Genomic DNA, 20,100 nt, shown 5'->3' with positions numbered 1-20,100 from the left:
TCAGCATTGTGTCAGAATTTGTTAGCCATATTGTATAGATTTGTTTACGCAAATGTGCTGTGGGTGGACTTATGTATTTAGCTGTTTTGTTGTTGAGGACGAGCTGCCTACTTGTCTCTTTCAAAGTCATATGGAAATTGCTGTGCTCAAACATGAAAGAAGTATCACACTCCAGTCATTGGTGAATAGTATGTGAAATAAGGCAAAAATAATAGTTCCGCAGAACCTCATCCTTAAATCAAACCAGACTTACTATCTGAACTATGTTTGCAGTTGCTACTCACAGTATCTGTGAGAGTCTGCTGAAAGTGCCTGAACTTCATAATGCATGGTAAAAACATCCGATAATGACAGAAAGAGAATATCATTATATTCCATCTAAGCAAGTCTCATTGAGATCAAAAGTCTGTTACTGTTTCCCATTTATATACAATGTCATGTATGTGTAAGAGTAACGCTTTCTTTCTTTCACCCTCTCTCTTTCTCTGTCTCTCTCTCCCACTCCATCTCTCTCTTTCTTTCTCTCTCTCACTCACTGTCTGTGTCCAGTTCAAGAGGATGTTGAACAGGGAGCTGTCTCACCTGTCTGAGATGAGTCGCTCAGGGAACCAGGTCTCTGAGTTCATCTCCAGCACCTTCTTAGGTAAGACTGGCTGACCTTGCTGTGTGATTTTCAGTATTTATAACAACAAGTTCAAGTCGAATCAAAGTTTATTGGTCGGGTACACAGTTTAGCAGATGTTATAGCGGGTACAGCTAAATGCTTATGTTACAATCTCCTGACAATGCAGTAAAATGGCAAACAGGTACACAAACAATCAATTTACAAAACAAATAAACTGAAAGAACAACACATACCAATCCTCCATGGTCCCCAAGCAATCCCTGAGGTCCCCAAACAGTCCCCATTCCCCAAGGTCCCCAAACAGTCCCCGTTCCCCAAACAGTCCCCGAGCAGTCCTGGTCTCCGAGGTCCACAAGCAGTCCCCATTCCCCAAGGTCCCCAAACAATCCCCAGTCTCCAAGGTCCCCAAACAGTTCCAAGTCTCCAAGATCCCAAAGCAGATCCCAGTCTCCTAGGTCCCCAAGCAGTACCCAAGGTCCCCAAACAGTCCACAGTCTCCAATGTCCCTAAGCAGTACCCAAGATCCTCAAGCAGTCCCCAAAGTCCCCAAACTGTCCCCAGTCACCAAGGTCCCCAAACAGTTCCCCGTCTCCAAGTTCCCCAAACAGTCCCTAGTCTCCATGTTCCTCTAACAATTCCCGGTTTCCAAGTTTCCCAAACAGTCCCCTGTCTCCAAGGTCTCCAAACAGTCCCCTGTCTCCAAGGTCTCCAAACAGTCCTCAGTCTCCAAGGTCCCCAAACAGTGTCCAGTCTCCAAGGTCCCCAAACAGTCCCCTGTATCCAAGTTCCCCAAACAGTCCCTAGTCTCCAAGGTCTCCAAACAGTCCTCAGTCTCCAAGTTTCCCAAACAGTCCTCAGTCTCCAAGGTCCCCAAACAGTCCCCTGTCTCCAAGGTCCCCAAACAGTGTCCAGTCTCCAAGGTCCCGAAACAGTCCCCTGTCTCCAAGGTCTCCAAACAGTCCCCTGTCTCCAAGGTCTCCAAACAGTCCCCTGTCTCCAAGGTCCCCAAACAGTGTCCAGTCCCAAGGTCCCCAAACAGTCCACTGTCTCCAAGGTTTCCAAACAGTCCCCCGTCTCCAAACAGTCCCCTGTCTCCAAAAACAGTCCCCTGTCTCCAAGGTCTCCAAACAGTCCCCTGTCTCCAAGGTCTCCAAACAGTCCCCTGTCTCCAAGGTCTCCAAACAGTCTCCAAGGTCTCCAAACAGTCCCCTGTCTCCAAGGTCTCCAAACAGTCCCCTGTCTCCAAGGTCTCCAAACAGTCCTCAGTCTCCAAGGTCCCCAAACAGTGTCCAGTCTCCAAAGTCCCCAAATAGTCTCCAAGAGACAAGTAAAGAGTCTCAATCACTCAGTCCACAAATTTCCCCTGAAACTGAAACTCCCAATCCCCAAAAAGCCTCAAAATCATATGGGTACAACACTCCATTCTGTTTTATTAAAAGCTACCATGGGCGATGTGCATGTGTGTGTTAGATAGTTAATAAGGGCCAATCCTAACTTGAGATCAGTGTGTGTTACTCAAGTCCCCAATTGACCTCAATAGAGGTCTGTGCATAAGATAGCGCTGCTCTGCCCTGTTTACAACACGCTCAACAAGGCAGGTCCTACAGGCCCTAGTTTTGTCGCACCTGGACTACTGGTTCATCACTACTTGTATTTGTAAGAAATATTGACTTGTTGAATGCACTGAGCTGTCTGTTTAAACTACTAGCACACAGCTCAGACACCCATACATACCGCACAAGACATGCCACCAGTGGTCTCTTCGCAATCCCCAAGTCCAGGACAGACTATGGGAGGTGCACAGTACTCTATTCCACATCAAGTAACTGATGCAAGCAGTAAAATCTGTTTAGAAAAACAGAGATAAAAATACATCTTTGAAGACACACACACACACACACACACACACACACACACACACACACACACACACACACACACACACATGCACAGGCCCAGACACACACACACACATGCACGGGCCCAGACACACACACACACATGCACAGGCCCAGACACACACACACGCACAGGCCCAGACACACACACACACACACACAGGCCCAGACACACACACACAGGCACAGGCCCAGACACACACACACACACACACACACACACACACACACACACACACAGGCACAGGCCCAGACACACACACACACACACACACACACACCCAGACACCCAGACACACGCATACACACATGATAACATACGCACTATACACACACGTACACATGGATTTTGTATTGTAGATATGTAGTAGTAGAGTAGCGGCCTGAGGGAACACAATGTGTTGTAAATTCTGTTGTGTAATGTAATGCTTTTTTGTTGTTGTATTGTATATAACTGCCTTAAATTGGCTGGTGATCCATAATGAATAGAAATACATGATTAGGGGACAATGTGATCTCAAGTTAGGATTTGGCCCTAAAAGCACAAAATAGGCCCCAAAAAAATCCCTTTGTGTATTGTCTATTGCTCCTCTAACTATTTCCTACTTCTCTCCCCCCAGACAAGCAGCATGACGTGGAGATGCCATGTCCACAGACGCAGAAAGAGAGGACGGACAAGAAGAACGCCAAGCCCATGTGTCAGATCAGTGGCGTGAAGAAGCTGCAGCACAGCACTAGCCTCTCCAACTCTAATATACCTCGCTTCGGGGTCAAGACCGACACAGAGGACCAACTGGCTACGGTGAAGGAGCTTTTTGACTTTATATTGACATTTTAGTCATTTAACAGTTGCTCTTAGCTTCTCTTAGCTAGAGTGTATTCCAGGAAGGTTAAACAAACGCGTACGAGAGCAGTCTGATCATCATGGCACGCTTTTGTTGAATAGAGTAAATACTAGAGTAAATGATTTATCTGATATTAACTTAGGAATTACTGCTGTTGTGCCCTTGAGCAAGGGACTTAACCTCTACATAGCTACATAATCCCTGGCTGGGCTTTTATCTGGACTTTTCCCAAGGTGAAGAGAAGCCTGACCCCGGGCCTCTTCATTGTATGCTGTTTTTATTATTATTCTAGTCGTTATCCCACTGATCCTTGTTGATAGTACTGTCCCGCACCGTCGTAGCTAGCTAGAGGTTGACGCCAGAGCTAGAGCATGTTCTAGTGCTTATTAACCTTCTAGCACTCATCACCAATCAGATTTAGGCTGAAACTGATTTGATCAAGTTTGACGTAGTGGATGTCCCACACGGTGATGAGGACTACATTGATTCTATTGAGATCCAGGAAATAGGATGCTTTAAAGGGTCACCTCTGTAATGTTACACCAATAGGATGCCTTAAGGGGTCACCTCTGTAATGTTACACCAATAGGATGCCTTAAGGGGTCACCTCTGTAATGTTACACCAATAGGATGCCTTAAAGGGTCACCTCTGTAATGTTACACCAATAGGGTGCCTTAAAGGGTCACCTCTGTAATGTTACACCAATAGGGTGCCTTAAAGGGTCACCTCTGTAATGTTACACCAATAGGGTGCCTTAAAGGGTCACCTCTGTAATGTTACACCAATAGGATACCTTAAAGGGTCACCTCTGTAATGTTACACCAATAGGGTGCCTTAAAGGGTCACCTCTGTAATGTTACACCAATAGGGTGCCTTAAAGGGTCACCTCTGTAATGTTACACCAATAGGATACCTTAAAGGGTCACCTCTGTAATGTTACACCAATAGGATGCCTTAAAGGGTCACCTCTGTAATGTTACACCAATAGGGTGCCTTAAAGGGTCACCTCTGTAATGTTACACCAATAGGATACCTTAAAGGGTCACCTCTGTAATGTTACACCAATAGGATGCCTTAAAGGGTCACCTCTGTAATGTTACACCAATAGGATGCCTTAAAGGGTCACCTCTGTAATGTTACACCAATAGGATGCCTTAAAGGGTCACCTCTGTAATGTTACACCAATAGGATGCCTTAAAGGGTCACCTCTGTAATGTTACACCAATAGGATGCATTAAAGGGTCACCTCTGTAATGTTACACCAATAGGATACATTAAAGGGTCACCTCTGTAATGTTACACCAATAGGATACATTAAAGGGTCACCTCTGTAATGTTACACCAATAGGGTGCCTTAAAGGGTCACCTCTGTAATGTTACACCAATAGGATACCTTAAAGGGTCACCTCTGTAATGTTACACCAATAGGGTGCCTTAAAGGGTCACCTCTGTAATGTTACACCAATAGGATGCCTTAAAGGGTCACCTCTGTAATGTTACACCAATAGGGTGCCTTAAAGGGTCACCTCTGTAATGTTACACCAATAGGATGCCTTAAAGGGTCACCGCTGTAATGTTACACCAATAGGATGCCTTAAAGGATCACCTCTGTAATGTTACACCAATAGGATGCCTTAAAGGGTCACCTCTGTAATGTTACACCACTGTGGTTTGCTGATTGGCTCAAGGGCCAATATTAAGATGACACTGGCTTTAGTTTTTTGTCCCTTGATTGTCAGTTGTCAGACTGTTGGACCTCAGTTGTCAGACTGTTGGACCTCAGTTGTCAGACTGTTGGACCTCAGTTGTCAGACTGTTAGACCTCAGTTGTCAGTTGTCAGACTGTTAGATCTCAGTTGTCAGACTGTTAGATCTCAGTTGTCAGTTGCCACTGTTAGATCTCAGTTGTCAGTTGTCAGACTGTTAGATCTCAGTTGTCAGACTGTTCGACCTCAGTTGTCAGACTGTTAGATCTCAGTTGTCAGACTGTTAGACCTCAGTTGTCAGTTGTCAGGCTGTTAGATCTCAGTTGTCAGTTGTCAGACTGTTAGATCTCAGTTGTCAGACTGTTCGACCTCAGTTGTCAGACTGTTAGATCTCAGTTGTCAGTTGTCAGAATGTTAGACCTCAGTTGTCAAACTGTTAGACCTCAGTTGTCAGTTGTCAGACTGTTAGATCTCAGTTGTCAGACTGTTAGACCTCAGTTGTCAGTTGTCAGACTGTTAGACCTCAGTTGTCAGACTGTTAGACCTCAGTTGTCAGACTGTTAGATCTCAGTTGTCAGTTGTCAGACTGTTAGACCTCAGTTGTCAGTTGTCAGACTGTTAGACCTCAGTTGTCAGACTGTTAGACCTCAGTTTTCAGACTGTTAGATCTCAGTTGTCAGACTGTTAGATCTCAGTTGTCAGACTGTTAGACCTCAGTTGTCAGTTGTCAGGCTGTTAGATCTCAGTTGTCAGACTATTAGACCTCAGTTGTCAGTTGTCAGACTGTTAGACCTCAGTTGTCAGTTGTCAGACTTAGATCTCAGTTGTCAGTTGTCAGACTATTAGACCTCAGTTGTCAGACTGTTAGATCTCAGTTGTCAGACTATTAGACCTCAGTTGTCAGTTGTCAGACTGTTAGATCTCAGTTGTCAGTTGTCAGACTGTTAGACCTCCGTTGTCAGTTGTCAGACTGTTACACCTCAGTTGTCAGACTGTTAGATCTCAGTTGTCAGTTGTCAGACTGTTAGATCTCAGTTGTCAGTTGTCAGACTGTTAGACCTCAGCTGTCAGACTGTTAGACCTCAGTTGTCAGACTGTTAGACCTCAGTTGTCAGTTGTCAGGCTGTTAGATCTCAGTTGTCAGATTGTTTGACCTCAGTTGTCAGTTGTCAGACTGTTAGCCCTCAGTTGTCAGACTGTTAGATCTCAGTTGTCAGGCTGTTAGATCTCAGTTGTCAGTTGTCAGACTGTTAGACCTCAGTTGTCAGACTGTTAGACCTCAGTTGTCAGTTGTCAGGCTGTTAGACCTCAGTTGTCAGTTGTCAGGCTGTTAGATCTCAGTTGTCAGTTGTCAGACTGTTAGATCTCAGTTGTCAGGCTGTTAGATCTCAGTTGTCAGACTGTTAGATCTCAGTTGTCAGACTGTTAGATCTCAGTTGTCAGTTGTCAGGCTGTTAGATCTCAGTTGTCAGTTGTCAGACTGTTAGACCTCAGTTGTCAGTTGTCAGGCTGTTAGACCTCAGTTGTCAGTTGTCAGTTGTTAGGATTTTAGATCTCAGTTGTCAGTTGTCAGGCTGTTAGAGCTCAGTTGTCAGTTGTCAGTCTGTTAGACCTCAGTTGTCAGACTGTTAGACCTCAGTTGTCAGTTGTCAGGCTGTTAGATCTCAGTTGTCAGTTGTCAGGCTGTTAGAGCTCAGTTGTCAGTTGTCAGTCTGTTAGACCTCAGTTGTCAGACTGTTAGACCTCAGTTGTCAGTTGTCAGACTGTTAGATCTCAGTTGTCAGACTGTTAGACCTCAGTTGTCAGTTGTCAGGCTGTTAGACCTCAGTTGTCAGTTGTTAGGCTTTTAGATCTCAGTTGTCAGACTGTTAGATCTCAGTTGTCAGACTGTTAGACCTCAGTTGTCAGTTGTCAGACTGTTAGATCTCAGCTGTCAGACTGTTAGATCTCAGTTGTCAGCTGTCAGACTGTTAGACCTCAGTTGTCAGTTGTCAGACTGTTAGATCTCAGTTGTCAGACTGTTAGACCTCAGTTGTCAGCTGTCAGACTGTTAGACCTCAGTTGTCAGTTGTCAGACTGTTAGATCTCAGTTGTCAGACTGTTAGACCTCAGTTGTCAGCTGTCAGACTGTTAGACCTCAGTTGTCAGTTGTCAGACTGTTAGATCTCAGCTGTCAGACTGTTAGACCTCAGTTATCAGTTTTCAGACTGTTAGATCCAGTTGTCAGACTGTTCGAAAGACCTTGTCTCATACATCTTTACGTTATTTATCCCCAGACAGTGAAGATTTACCTACAATGCCATTTCGATTGAATTCCATCTTATGCCTGATATAATTTAAGTTATGGAAAATGTGTATTTTATTTAACCTGGTAAGTTGACTGAGAACACATTCTCATTTACAGAAACGACCTGTGTAATTGTTACCAGGGAGAGGAGGGGGGATGAATTAGCCAATTGTAAACTGTGACCATGATGGTATGCGGGCCAGATTGGGAATTTAGCCAGAACACTGGGGTTAACGCCCCTACTCTTACAATAAGTGCCATGGGATCTTCAGTGACCACAGAGTCAGGACACCCGTTTAACATCCTATTCAAAAGACGACACCGTACACAGGCCAATGCCCCCAATCACTGCAATGGGGCATTGGGATATTTTTTGCATACTCACCAGATATGTCACCATTTTTTAAACAACAAAAAATGTCACCTTTATTTAACGAGGCAAGTCAGTTAAGGACAGATTCTTATTTTCAATGACGGCCTAGGAACACTGGGTTAACTGCCTTGTTCAGGGACAGAACGACAGATTTTTATCTTGTCAGCTCGGGGATTCAATCTTGCAACCTTTCGGTTACTAGTCCAACACTCTAACCACTGGGCTACCTGCCACACCATTGAGCATGTTTGGGATGCTCTGGATTGATGGCATGTTCCAGTTCCCAACCATTTCCAGCAACTTCGCACAGCCATTGAAGAGGAGTGGGACAACATTCCACAGGCCACAATCAACAGCCTGATCAACTCTATGTGAAGGAGATGTGTCACACTGCATGAGGCAGTTACACCAGATCCTGACTGGTTTTCTGATTCACGCCCTTACCTTTTCTTTTAAGGGATCTGTGACCAACAGATGCATACATGTATCTGTATTCCCAATCGTGAAATCCATCAATTTGGGCCTAATGAATTTATTTTAATTGACTGATTTCCTTATGTGAACTGTAACACAGTAACATCTTTGAAATGGTTGCATGTTGCGTTTATATTTGTGTTCAGTATATATATACTGTATACTGTCTCCTATGATGTGTTTTGGTGAAAGTGGTGTGTGTAAAATGGCCTTGATGTCTGATTTCAGGAGCTTGAGGACCTCAATAAATGGGGCCTTAATCTTTTTAAAGTCACCGAGCTTTCAGGAAACCGGCCTTTAACAGTCATGATGTACACAATTTTCCAGGTGAGGACGTTTATACAATTATAAAAAACCTTTATAAAAACTGTTGTTTTACCTTGCTGGAATTTATACAGCTAACTATGTTTGTGTGCGTCTGTGAATGTATGTGTGAATAACAGTTCGTTATTGTAACCTCTTGTTTTGACAGTGTCACATTTTTCTCTCATTTTCAGGAAAGAGATTTATTAAAAACATTCAAAATACCATTAGACACCTTTATAACCTACCTGATGACTCTAGAAGACCATTACCACGGCGATGTAGCCTATCACAATAACATCCATGCTGCTGATGTCACCCAGTCTACTCACGTGCTGCTGTCCACGCCTGCTCTAGAGGTAGGGGAATGTACCATCTCCCTCGCTTTATGGGGGAATCTTTGTTGGGAGGATTTGATACAGTGCTGTTAGTATGGCCCCCTCTTTTTACATTTTAGCTCATGTTTTGTTAATAATGTGACTTTTAAACATACACTAATGATATTAGTTTTTATATTTGTCCTGTTTAAAACTGGCTTTAAATGTAGCCTGAGTTGTGTTCATTAGGGAAGGCAATATAAAATGTTTTTAAACATTTTGCAACGTACAACAAAAATGACATGTTCCTGGTGCTGACAAATAGTGAGGTTATACCGTGAGATTGTATGAAACCTTTTTGTCCCATTTCTGTTCTGAAGTGCTGCTCATGTAGATTGTTCCACCTATTTTCTTCACAGGCTGTGTTCACAGACCTGGAAATCCTAGCTGCCATCTTTGCCAGTGCTATTCATGACGTCGACCACCCGGGGGTCTCCAACCAGTTTCTCATCAGCACCAGTGAGTGGCCTTTCCAATGTTATGATTTGTCTGCCTTCAGTGCCGTGCTGTTTCTTTTATCACAATGTATATCCTTTATCATAATGTATATGGCTGTTTTAACATGAGCTTCTCTCTTCTGGGTTTACACACATAGTGAGAAAGGTTTGCTGCTGACACACTGGCGCATTTCATAAACTCTCTTTTAATCCCCCCCATATAATACACATAATACATGGAGTACATGGAATACATGTAATGCACATAATACATTGAATACACGGAATATATGGAATCCACGGAATACATGGAACACATGGAATCCATGGAGTACACGGAATACATGGAATTCATATAATACATATTACATATAATACACTGAATATATGGAATACATATAATACACATAACACATGGAATCCATGGAATACACATAATACATGGAATACATATAATACATATAATACACATAACACATGGAATACATGTGATACATTGAATACATATAATACACATACTACATGGAATACATATAATACATGGAATACATGGAATATATATAATACATGGAATACATATAATACATATAGTACATGGAATACATAAAATACATATAGTACATGGAATACATATAATACACATAACACATGGAATACATATAATACATATAATACACATAACACATGGAATACATATAATACATGGAATACATGGAATATATATAATACATGGAATACATATAATACACATAACACATGGAATACATATAATACATATAATACACATAACACATGGAATACATATAATACATGGAATACATGGAATATATATAATACATGTAATACATATAATACACATAACACATGGAATACATGTGATACATTGAATACATATAATACACATACTACATGGAATACATATAATACATGGAATACATGGAATATATATAATACATGGAATACATATAGTACATGGAATACATATAATACATATAGTACATGGAATACATATAATACATATAGTACATGGAATACATATAATACATATAGTACATGGAATACATATAATACATATAATACATGGAATATATATAATACATGGAATACATGGAATATATATAATACATGGAATATATATAATACATGGAATACATATAGTACATGGAATACATACAATTATCTGCCATGAAGCCTGGTCCCAGATCTGTATATGCTGAATAGCCAACTCCTTTGAACATTGACATGAACATGTTTGGTGTGACAATGACAATATGGTTGGCTTGAAAGACAAATGAACTCAATTCAAGCTAAACGGTATTGTAGATAGAATGAAGGGTAATTGGATTCCTATTGAAACCTAATTCTTAGTATAAGATTATACAATGTTGGGATTGGACTGTGTGTCCTCTAGGCAGAGTGAACTGATTTTAATCCTCCCCAGTTATGCAATCGTCATTTGCCATAACATGTATTAGCCTTGCCACCAAGGCAACAAACGAATTAGGCCCACCCTTTGGAAGCCGTGTGGGTGTGACTGTGTGTGTTTGTGTGTGTGTGTCTGTATGTGTGACTGTGTGTACGTGTGTGTGTGTGTGTGACTGTGTTTGTGACTGTGTGTACGTGTGTGTGTGTGTGTGTGTGTCTGTCTGTGTGTGTGTGTCTGTGTGTGTGACTGTGTGTACGTGTGTGTGTGTGTGTGTGTGTGTGTGTGTGTGTGTGTGTGTGTGTGTGTGACTGTGTGTACGTGTGTGACTGTGTGTGTGTGTGTGTCTGTGTGTGTGTGTGAGTGTGACTGCGTGCGCGTGTGGCTGGGTGCGCGTGTGACTGCGTGTGTGTGTCTGTGTGAGACTGCGTGCGTGTGTGTGACTGCGTGCGTGTGTGACTGCGTGCGTGTGTGTGACTGCGTGCGTGTGACTGCGTGCGTGTGTGTGTCTGTGTGTGCGTGTGTGGCTGTGTGCCTGTGTGTGACTGCGTGCGTGTGTGTGACTGATGTGTGTGTGACTGTGTGTGTGTGACTGTGTGTGTGTGTGTGTGTGTGCGTGTGTGACTGATGTGCGTGTGTGACTGTGTGTGAGTGACTGCGTGTGTGTGTGTGTGTTGTGTGTGTGTGTGTGTGTGTGTGTGTGTGTGTGTGACACCCACTCTTTCCATGACATAGACTGACCAGGTGAAAGATATAATCCTTTATTGATGTCACTTGCTAAATCCACCTCCCTCAGTGTAGATGAAGGAGAGGAGACGGGTTAAAGAATGACTTTTAAGTCTTGAGATATGGATTGTGTATTCACTTGGTTCACTGTATTCACTTGGTTCACTTTATTCACTTGGTTCACTGTATTCACTTGGTTCACTTTATTCACTTGGTTCACTGTATTCACTTGGTTCACTGTATTCACTTGGTTCACTTTATTCACTTGGTTCACTGTATTCACTTGGTTCACTGTATTCACTTGGTTCACTTTATTCACTTGGTTCACTTTATTCACTTGGTTCACTTTATTCACTTGGTTCACTTTATTCACTTGGTTCACTGTATTCACTTGGTTCACTTTATTCACTTGGTTCACTGTATTCACTTGGTTCACTTGGTTCACTTTATTCACTTGGTTCACTTTATTCACTTGGTTCACTGTATTCACTTGGTTCACTGTATTCACTTGGTTCACTTTATTCACTTGGTTCACTGTATTCACTTGGTTCACTTTATTCACTTGGTTCACTTTATTCACTTGGTTCACTTTATTCACTTGGTTCACTGTATTCACTTGGTTCACTTTATTCACTTGGTTCACTGTATTCACTTGGTTCACTTTATTCACTTGGTTCACTTTATTCAATGTGCAACGTGTAGAAAGAGAATGAGAGAGAAATACCAGATCAAATCTACACACACTCGTCAAAATGTACATGCTTCTATATAAATACCTAATAAATATTACCTTGGAAAAGTATCTTACTATATTATTCAAAATGGCATCAGAGGCTTCCTAACCATGTGCTGGTATTGTCTGTTTGTTTCCCTCCAGACTCGGAGCTGGCCCTCATGTACAATGACTCGTCAGTCCTAGAGAACCACCACCTGGCTGTAGGCTTCAAGCTGCTTCAGGAAGAGAACTGTGACATCTTCCAGAACCTGACCAAGAAACAACGGCAGTCCCTCAGGAAGATGGTCATAGACATGGTGAGTGGGTGGATGGATGAATGGGTGGGTGGGTGGGTGGGTGGGTGGGTGGGTGGGTGGATGAGTGTGTGGGTAGGTGGATGGATGGAACGTTGGATGGATTGGTGGCTGGATGGATGGATTAATTTAGCAAGTGAATCGATTGATTAATTAATTAATTAATTATCTAATGAGTGAGTGAGTGAGTGAGTGAGTGAGTGAGTGAGTGAGTGAGTGAGTGAGTGAGTGAGTGAGTGAGTGAGTGAGTGGTGAGTGAGTGAGTGAGTGGTGAGTGAGTGAGTGAGTGAGTGAGTGAGTGAGTGAGTGAGTAAGTGAGTGAGTGAGTGAGTGAGTTCCAGCCTAGCACCCAATTGAACTAATCCAAGGTGTTGCTGTTTGTCTCTATAGGTACTAGCTACTGACATGTCCAAGCACATGAATCTCCTAGCTGACCTGAAGACCATGGTGGAGACCAAGAAAGTCACCAGCTCTGGAGTGCTACTACTAGATAACTACAACGACAGAATACAGGTTGTTACTGATACTACATATATGGCCACCCTGCAGGCAAAACTGATTCAAACAACGTATTTGTTTTGTAATCATGGTCAGGTTGTATACTGACTTTAAAAATACATATTTTTAGTTACCATAAAAATACATCTTTACCTGACTCTCTCATCCTCTCCCTCCCTCCATCTTTTTATCTATTTCTCTCTCTCTCAATGGTGTTGTTGCCATGGGGCAGAGGGAAACACCAGTGCTCTCTCTCTTGTTGTTGCCATGGGGCAGAGGGAAACACCAGTGCTCTCTCTCTCGATGGTGTTGTTGCCATGGGGCAGAGGGAAACACCAGTGCTCTCTCTCTCTTGTTGTTGCCATGTGGCAGAGGGAAACACCAGTGCTCTCTCTCATGTTGTTGCCATGGGGCAGAGGGAAACACCAGTGCTCTCTCTCTTGTTGTTGCCATGGGGCAGAGGGAAACACCAGTGCTCTCTCTCTTGTTGTTGCCATGGGGCAGAGGGAAACACCAGTGCTCTCTCTCTTGTTGTTGCCATGGGGCAGAGGGAAACACCAGTGCTCTCTCTCTTGTTGTTGCCATGGGGCAGAGGGAAACACCAGTGCTCTCTCTCTTGTTGTTGCCATGTGGCAGAGGGAAACACCAGTGCTCTCTCTCTTGTTGTTGCCATGGGGCAGAGGGAAACACCAGTGCTCTCTCTCTCTCGATGGTGTTGTTGCCATGGGGCAGAGGGAAACACCAGTGGTCTCTCTCTCGATGGTGTTGTTGCCATGGGGCAGAGGGAAACACCAGTGCTCTCTCTCTCGATGGTGTTGTTGCCATGGGGCAGAGGGAAACACCAGTGCTCTCTCTCTTGTTGTTGCCATGGGGCAGAGGGAAACACCAGTGCTCTCTCTCATGTTGTTGCCATGGGGCAGAGGGAAACACCAGTGCTCTCTCTCTCTCTCTTGTTGTTTCCATGTGGCAGAGGGAAACACCAGTGCTCTCTCTGTCTCTCTTGTTGTTGCCATGGGGCAGAGGGAAACACCAGTGCTCTCTCTCTCTCTCTTGTTGTTTCCATGTGGCAGAGGGAAACACCAGTGCTCTCTCTGTCTCTCTTGTTGTTGCCATGGGGCAGAGGGAAACACCAGTGCTCTCTCTCTTGTTGTTGCCATGGGGCAGAGGGAAACACCAGTGCTCTCTCTCTTGTTGTTGCCATGGGGCAGAGGGAAACACCAGTGCTCTCTCTCTTGTTGTTGCCATGGGGCAGAGGGAAACACCAGTGCTCTCTCTCTCTCGATGGTGTTGTTGCCATGGGGCAGAGGGAAACACCAGTGGTCTCTCTCTCGATGGTGTTGTTGCCATGGGGCAGAGGGAAACACCAGTGCTCTCTCTCTCGATGGTGTTGTTGCCATGGGGCAGAGGGAAACACCAGTGCTCTCTCTCTCGATGGTGTTGTTGCCATGGGGCAGAGGGAAACACCAGTGCTCTCTCTCTCGATGGTGTTGTTGCCATGGGGCAGAGGGAAACACCAGTGCTCTCTCTCTCGATGGTGTTGTTGCCATGGGGCAGAGGGAAACACCAGTGCTCTCTCTCTTGAGGTCTCTAGAATGTTTTATGTGCAGTATGACGCCAGAGGTTTGCAGCTGACCTTTTAACTGTTGTTTCTTTTGCAGGTGTATATACACTGAATAAAAATATCTTGTCATGGTATCTCTGTACATTCAAATTGCCAACGATAGAATGCAACTGTGTTCGTTGTCCATAGCTTATGCCTTCCCGTACCATAAACCCAATGCCACAAAACCCAATGAATTCGGTTACGACTCCAAACTGCAGTCAGGTCAATAACCTGGTGAGGACGACGAGCACGCAGACAAGCTTCCCTAAGACGGTTTCAAATTCTTTGGTTCATCAGCTGTCCGGTGGCTGGTCTCAGATGATCCAGCAGGTGAAGAAGCCGGATGTGGAGGTCCTGGGCTGGCGTGGTTACATGTGGTCTGCGGTTGTGAGGCCGGTTGGACGTACTGCCAAATTCTATAAAATGATGTCGGATGGGGCTTATGGTTGAGAAATTAACATTCAATTCTCTGGCAACAGCTCAGGTGGACATTCCAGCACTCAGAATGCCAATTGCACGCTCCCTCAGTAAATGTGAGGACTGGGGTTTTAAATTCTAAATCTCTCTTTCCCCACTCTCAGGTCCTCCAGAACATGGTGCATTGTGCGGATCTCAGTAACCCTACCAAGCCCCTGCAGCTGTACCGCCAGTGGACCGACCGCATTATGGAAGAGTTCTTCAGCCAGGGGGACAGGGAGAGGGAAAGAGGCATGGAGATCAGCCCCATGTGTGACAAACACAACGCCTCTGTCCAGAAGAGCCAGGTAAGTACAGTACACACATACAGTATATATATATATATATATATATATATATATATATATACACACACACACACATACACACACACACACACACACACACACACACACACACAGTATATATATACACACGCATACACACACACACACACACAGTATATATATATATATATATATATATATATATATATATATATATACACACACACACACACACACACACACACACACACACACACACACACACATACAGTAGAGTAGACACACACACACATGTTTTACTATTCTTGTGGGGACCAAACAACTGATTCCAATTCAAAATCCTATTTTCCCTAACCTTAACCCTAACTCTAAGCCTAAATCTAACCCCAAACACTAATTGTAACCCTGACCCTGAACCTAACCCCTAAGCCTAAAATAGCTATTTTCTTTGTGGGGACCGGCGAATTGTGCCCACTTGTGCGAATGTTCCTTTTTTTACTATCCTTGTGAGGACTTCTGGTCACACACACACACACACACACACACACACACACACACACACACACACACACAAAGCAAGTTTATATCAGTCCAGACAAATTATTTAAGCACAACAAGCTGATATTCATTTTATTTTCCCTCCTCTCTCCTTCCTCCTCCCCCTCTCCAGGTGGGGTTCATCGACTACATCGTCCACCCTCTGTGGGAGACCTGGGCTGATCTGGTGCACCCTGACGCTCAGGACATCCTGGACACTCTGGAGGACAACAGGGAGTGGTACCAGAGCATCATCCCCCAGAGCCCCTCGCCCGCCCCGGACGAAGCCGACGACGGCAGCGGACGTACCCCCGGAGGGGACAAGTTCCAGTTCGAGCTCACCCTGGAAGAGGACGGAGAGTCGGACACGGAGAAAGACAGTGGAAGTCAACCAGAAGAAGACGAGGAGAATAGTTGTAACTCGAAAACGCTCTGCACGCAGGACTCGGAATCCACAGAGATCCCGTTGGACGAGCAGCCGGAAGAGGAGGTGGAGGAGAAGGAGGAGGAGGTGGTAGTGGTAGAGGAGGAGGAGGAGGGTGAAGGGGTACACAGGGAACCAAGTATGGCGGAGTTGGAGGAGGAGGATGAGGAGGGAGAGGGGGAAGGGGAGGAGGGCGAGGAGAAGCAAAGAGCGGCCGATACATAGCAGCAGTAGAAACTGCGCGGATTGCCAAACTGCGAGAGAGAGACTGTTGCGTTACAACGGCGAATCAAGGGACGAGGTGAATACTAGTAATCGCCACAATGTTGGTGATGTGGCATCATCGAGAGTTCCAAAGCGCACGTTGCACTCCTCAATCCCAGTCTTCTCCTCACTCCACTCCACCTGGAGGCGATATGGGGGCACAGACCCACACCTCCCCAAGACTCCCTCCCTTGGAGCGCTACACTTTTACACTCAGGAATATTTTAGTCGACTTTCTTGCCTCCTTTTTTGTTTACTTTCTGGTTCATTCGGCCTATAGGGAGCGAGGTGACGCCTTGAGTTCAAAGGCCAATCTCCACCTCCCGCCTCTCCTCTATCTCCTACCAATTCCTGTCAACGCAGGAAGCAAACAGAAAGTGTTCTTTGACTCCAAGACTGAGCACATGGGCAACACACAAGATGCTTGGAACAGTCCTAACTGTAGCATCATGGGAGGACAGCCAGATGGGGGAAAGATGGATTGCAAGGTGACCTCTGAACTGCAAGGTGACCCCAGTCCACTAATACCATCTGAAAACCAATGAGGGATATTATAGGGAGAGACGGACAAAGACATACTTTGCAAGAGGATTTCAAAGAGACCTTTTTTTCTAAAGTTCAAGTCTTCCTTGAAACAAGACTGGTAGAAAACGCTGTTTTTGACCTCCTCAGTTTTTGTATTGTAGTAAAACTGAAATCTTTTTGTAGATAACTTTTGTTAATGGAGAGAGTGAGAGAGAGAGAGAGAGAGAGAGAGAGAGAGAGAGAAAAGAGCGGAGGAAGATGTTCAATTAATATCTTCTTTGTCATATATTGCATCCATTGAAACTTGATTTTTTTTTAGAAGAGATATGTTATGCCATAACATAATGCCTGTGGTCTTTCTGGGAATGTGTGCTTGTCCTGAGTGCATGTGACTAAGCTCTCTGCACTCAGTCTGCTTTCTTTTGCTCTCCTTCATCTTCACTCCCAGGTATTTCAGAGAGGGGCATCTTAGATGAACATGTGTGGTTTTCTGTTTGAGAGCGTTGGGGTTCTAACTTTAATCTTCACACCCAGGTATTTCAGAGAGGGGCATCTTAGATGAACATGTGTGGTTTTCTGTTTGAGAGCGTTGGGGTTCTAACTTTATTGCAGCTTTAAATGTACCACCTCTTTTTGTTTTTCAGAGTAGAAAGAAGCCGGTTAACTAATGACCTTAAGAACATAATAATGGTATGTAATATACTTAGGCCATGTTTCCATTTAAATATGACATGGTAGGTCTTGTTAACATCCTGAGTATGTAGTGATTTAGTTCTATCCAACCAAATATACTATCCAAATAGACTCTCCAGTCTATCTACACATTGTTAAATCTGTTTATAAATAGGTGGTACATTTTTCTCAACTGTTAAGGATTTTGAATAACCCTCATTGACCTTCAGTTAGCTTCCATAAACACTCATCAGTTATCAGTGATATCTGTAACACTTTAGCTTATAGTCACATGGCTATATCTTCTGTATTTCATCATTTTAAAACCTTATTCATCTGAAGTACAAAGGGACTTGAGCTAATGATAAAACTGATGTTGTTAGGTTGTATTCATGTATACTCTATATGCATTGAAAAAAAAATAGAAACATTTGTCAAATGAAAATAGTGACTGTATTCTAAAGTGCTCCAACTCATGTATACCTGGTTGTGTTGTATGATCTAAGGCTCTGGATCTGACCCTTTGTGTTGTAATACATGAATATCCCACGTCTCTCTTCAATTTGCCTATTTCAACTGTCTAGCATCCATCCAATAATGATTACTAAAATGACAAACACTTTGACAATATTTGCCTTTGTTCTTTTTCATTGTTATTATTATTTTGTCTTATTGGATTTCACATTGGACATTGAGAATCACCTGCATACTTTTAAAATCTACCTTTCATATTTGAGTAGTTCATAGGTATGTGTGTATATGTATATAACTGTACTGCTAGCATCAAAACCATTAACAGACTCTTCCATACATGTCATGCCTCATATGAGGACACAATCCCATATAATCCATGGTATTCAGGAAATAATTCCACTAAATTGAAGTAGTAGGACAGTAATTGCAGATGCTTTATGATTTAGATTTAATTTTGCAATATATTTGCCATTTTCAGGGGAAGGACTAGATATGGATGACTTGTCATTTCAAACCCGATATTGCTTTTTTTATTTTTGCCAAAACAACTTCTCCTTCTTTTTCTTCTTCTTCTTCTCCCCTGCTGGACTTGCACAATGCAGCACACACCATTAAGTCAAGTGGTTTCTGTGTTGGCTTTTAATATTTCTTTATTTATATTTATTGATTTGGTAACACTGTCTTTGAGTCACATGTAGTAATGCATTATGAAGCCTCATAAAGGCTATTTAAGGAGTTGTGAGCTGTTATGAATGCTTATTAAAAAAAATACATGTTTTATTAGACCTTTATTTAACCAGGAAAAGCCCATTATTATAGTCTATTATGGGCGTGAAAGAAGGCTCTATGAATGCATCATATAGACACAGGTGGTTAATAGTGTTGCCATGGATTCTTTGTTTTTGTCACAGTTTGGCCATCCTAAGTAAGACAGCACTGTAGAATGCACAACCTGTAGCGTAACAACATGATGTGGACTCGCAAAACACACTCTTTGTTCCTGTTCTGGTGATATGATGTACGTAGACCATAGAAATAGAATGACTATAATAGCCATATTTCTATGCTTCTAATCAACACTTCTGTCATACAGGAAACATGTCCACATTGAAAAGACTTGAACCTGGATTTTAAAGTAAAAATGTTAATATTTTATTATTGGATAATGGTATATTTCTTTACAATTTCATTTCTCGGCCATCTTTTTGTTGTGGTTTGTTTGCTTGCCTCACCGGACGACCTTACCTGTTAATGGGTTTTTCTCATTTGTCTTTTGTTTACAACCACGTATTTATTAAGCTGTACATATTGTAGTGTTGCATTCTGTAAATGACGGATTCTTACTCTATCATCCGATGGTGTTGGTGTATTTGGAAACCCTCTTGTTGAGAGAATGTTTATTATGATCCATACTTAACCCAATGTATAAATCTCTTCTGTACAAGAATGATAAAAGTGAATGAAATTATATGAAACGTCACCTCAGAGCTTTTTCATAGGGACACCAGGGGAGTGAGCCTAACGATACCAGGGTTGTATTCACTAGGCACCAAGCAGAAGAAAACAGACTGAAACGGGGAGGGACTACTTAAACTTTTCCAACAAGGAAGATGTGTTTTCGTTTTCCATCTCAAAACATTTTGCTACGATGTTCACTAATGAATATGACCCAGGAGAAGGGAGAAAAAAACAGAACACCACTGGTATTTGTCCCCTGGGGGGGTCTACGATTGTACATGGTTGTGTGTGTGAGTACGTATTTTTCCTCTTACATCTGCTTTAGAGAGACATACGTTTTAGGGCAGGGTATTTCAACCCATACATGGTCTCTGGGATGACGCCTACTGTAGAAAGTG

General features: G+C 43.1%; 1 protein-coding gene across 12 annotated transcripts in view; it reads left to right on the top strand.

Moving 5' to 3' along the window:
• LOC112236036 (cAMP-specific 3',5'-cyclic phosphodiesterase 4D-like) overlaps window positions 1–19,712 on the top strand; it is a 372,033-nt gene extending 352,321 nt beyond the window's left edge. For 11 of the 12 annotated variants that reach the window (XM_042302645.1, XM_042302646.1, XM_042302649.1 and 8 more), the window contains 9 exons: window positions 550–643; window positions 3,144–3,325; window positions 8,438–8,536; window positions 8,707–8,871; window positions 9,249–9,348; window positions 12,353–12,507; window positions 12,895–13,017; window positions 15,187–15,369; window positions 16,019–19,712. In XM_042302645.1, the coding sequence (XP_042158579.1) occupies window positions 550–643; window positions 3,144–3,325; window positions 8,438–8,536; window positions 8,707–8,871; window positions 9,249–9,348; window positions 12,353–12,507; window positions 12,895–13,017; window positions 15,187–15,369; window positions 16,019–16,534 (1,617 nt within the window). In that variant the 3' untranslated portion in view covers window positions 16,535–19,712. The remainder of the gene's footprint in view (window positions 1–549; window positions 644–3,143; window positions 3,326–8,437; window positions 8,537–8,706; window positions 8,872–9,248; window positions 9,349–12,352; window positions 12,508–12,894; window positions 13,018–15,186; window positions 15,370–16,018) is intronic. The other variant, XR_006079477.1, reaches the window with a different exon arrangement.
• The last annotated feature ends 388 nt before the right edge of the window (window positions 19,713–20,100 follow it).

The sequence above is a fragment of the Oncorhynchus tshawytscha genome, linkage group LG20, assembly GCF_018296145.1.
Source record: "Oncorhynchus tshawytscha isolate Ot180627B linkage group LG20, Otsh_v2.0, whole genome shotgun sequence".
Classification (NCBI taxonomy): domain Eukaryota; kingdom Metazoa; phylum Chordata; class Actinopteri; order Salmoniformes; family Salmonidae; genus Oncorhynchus; species Oncorhynchus tshawytscha.
This window is presented reverse-complemented; position numbering and strand designations above follow the sequence as displayed.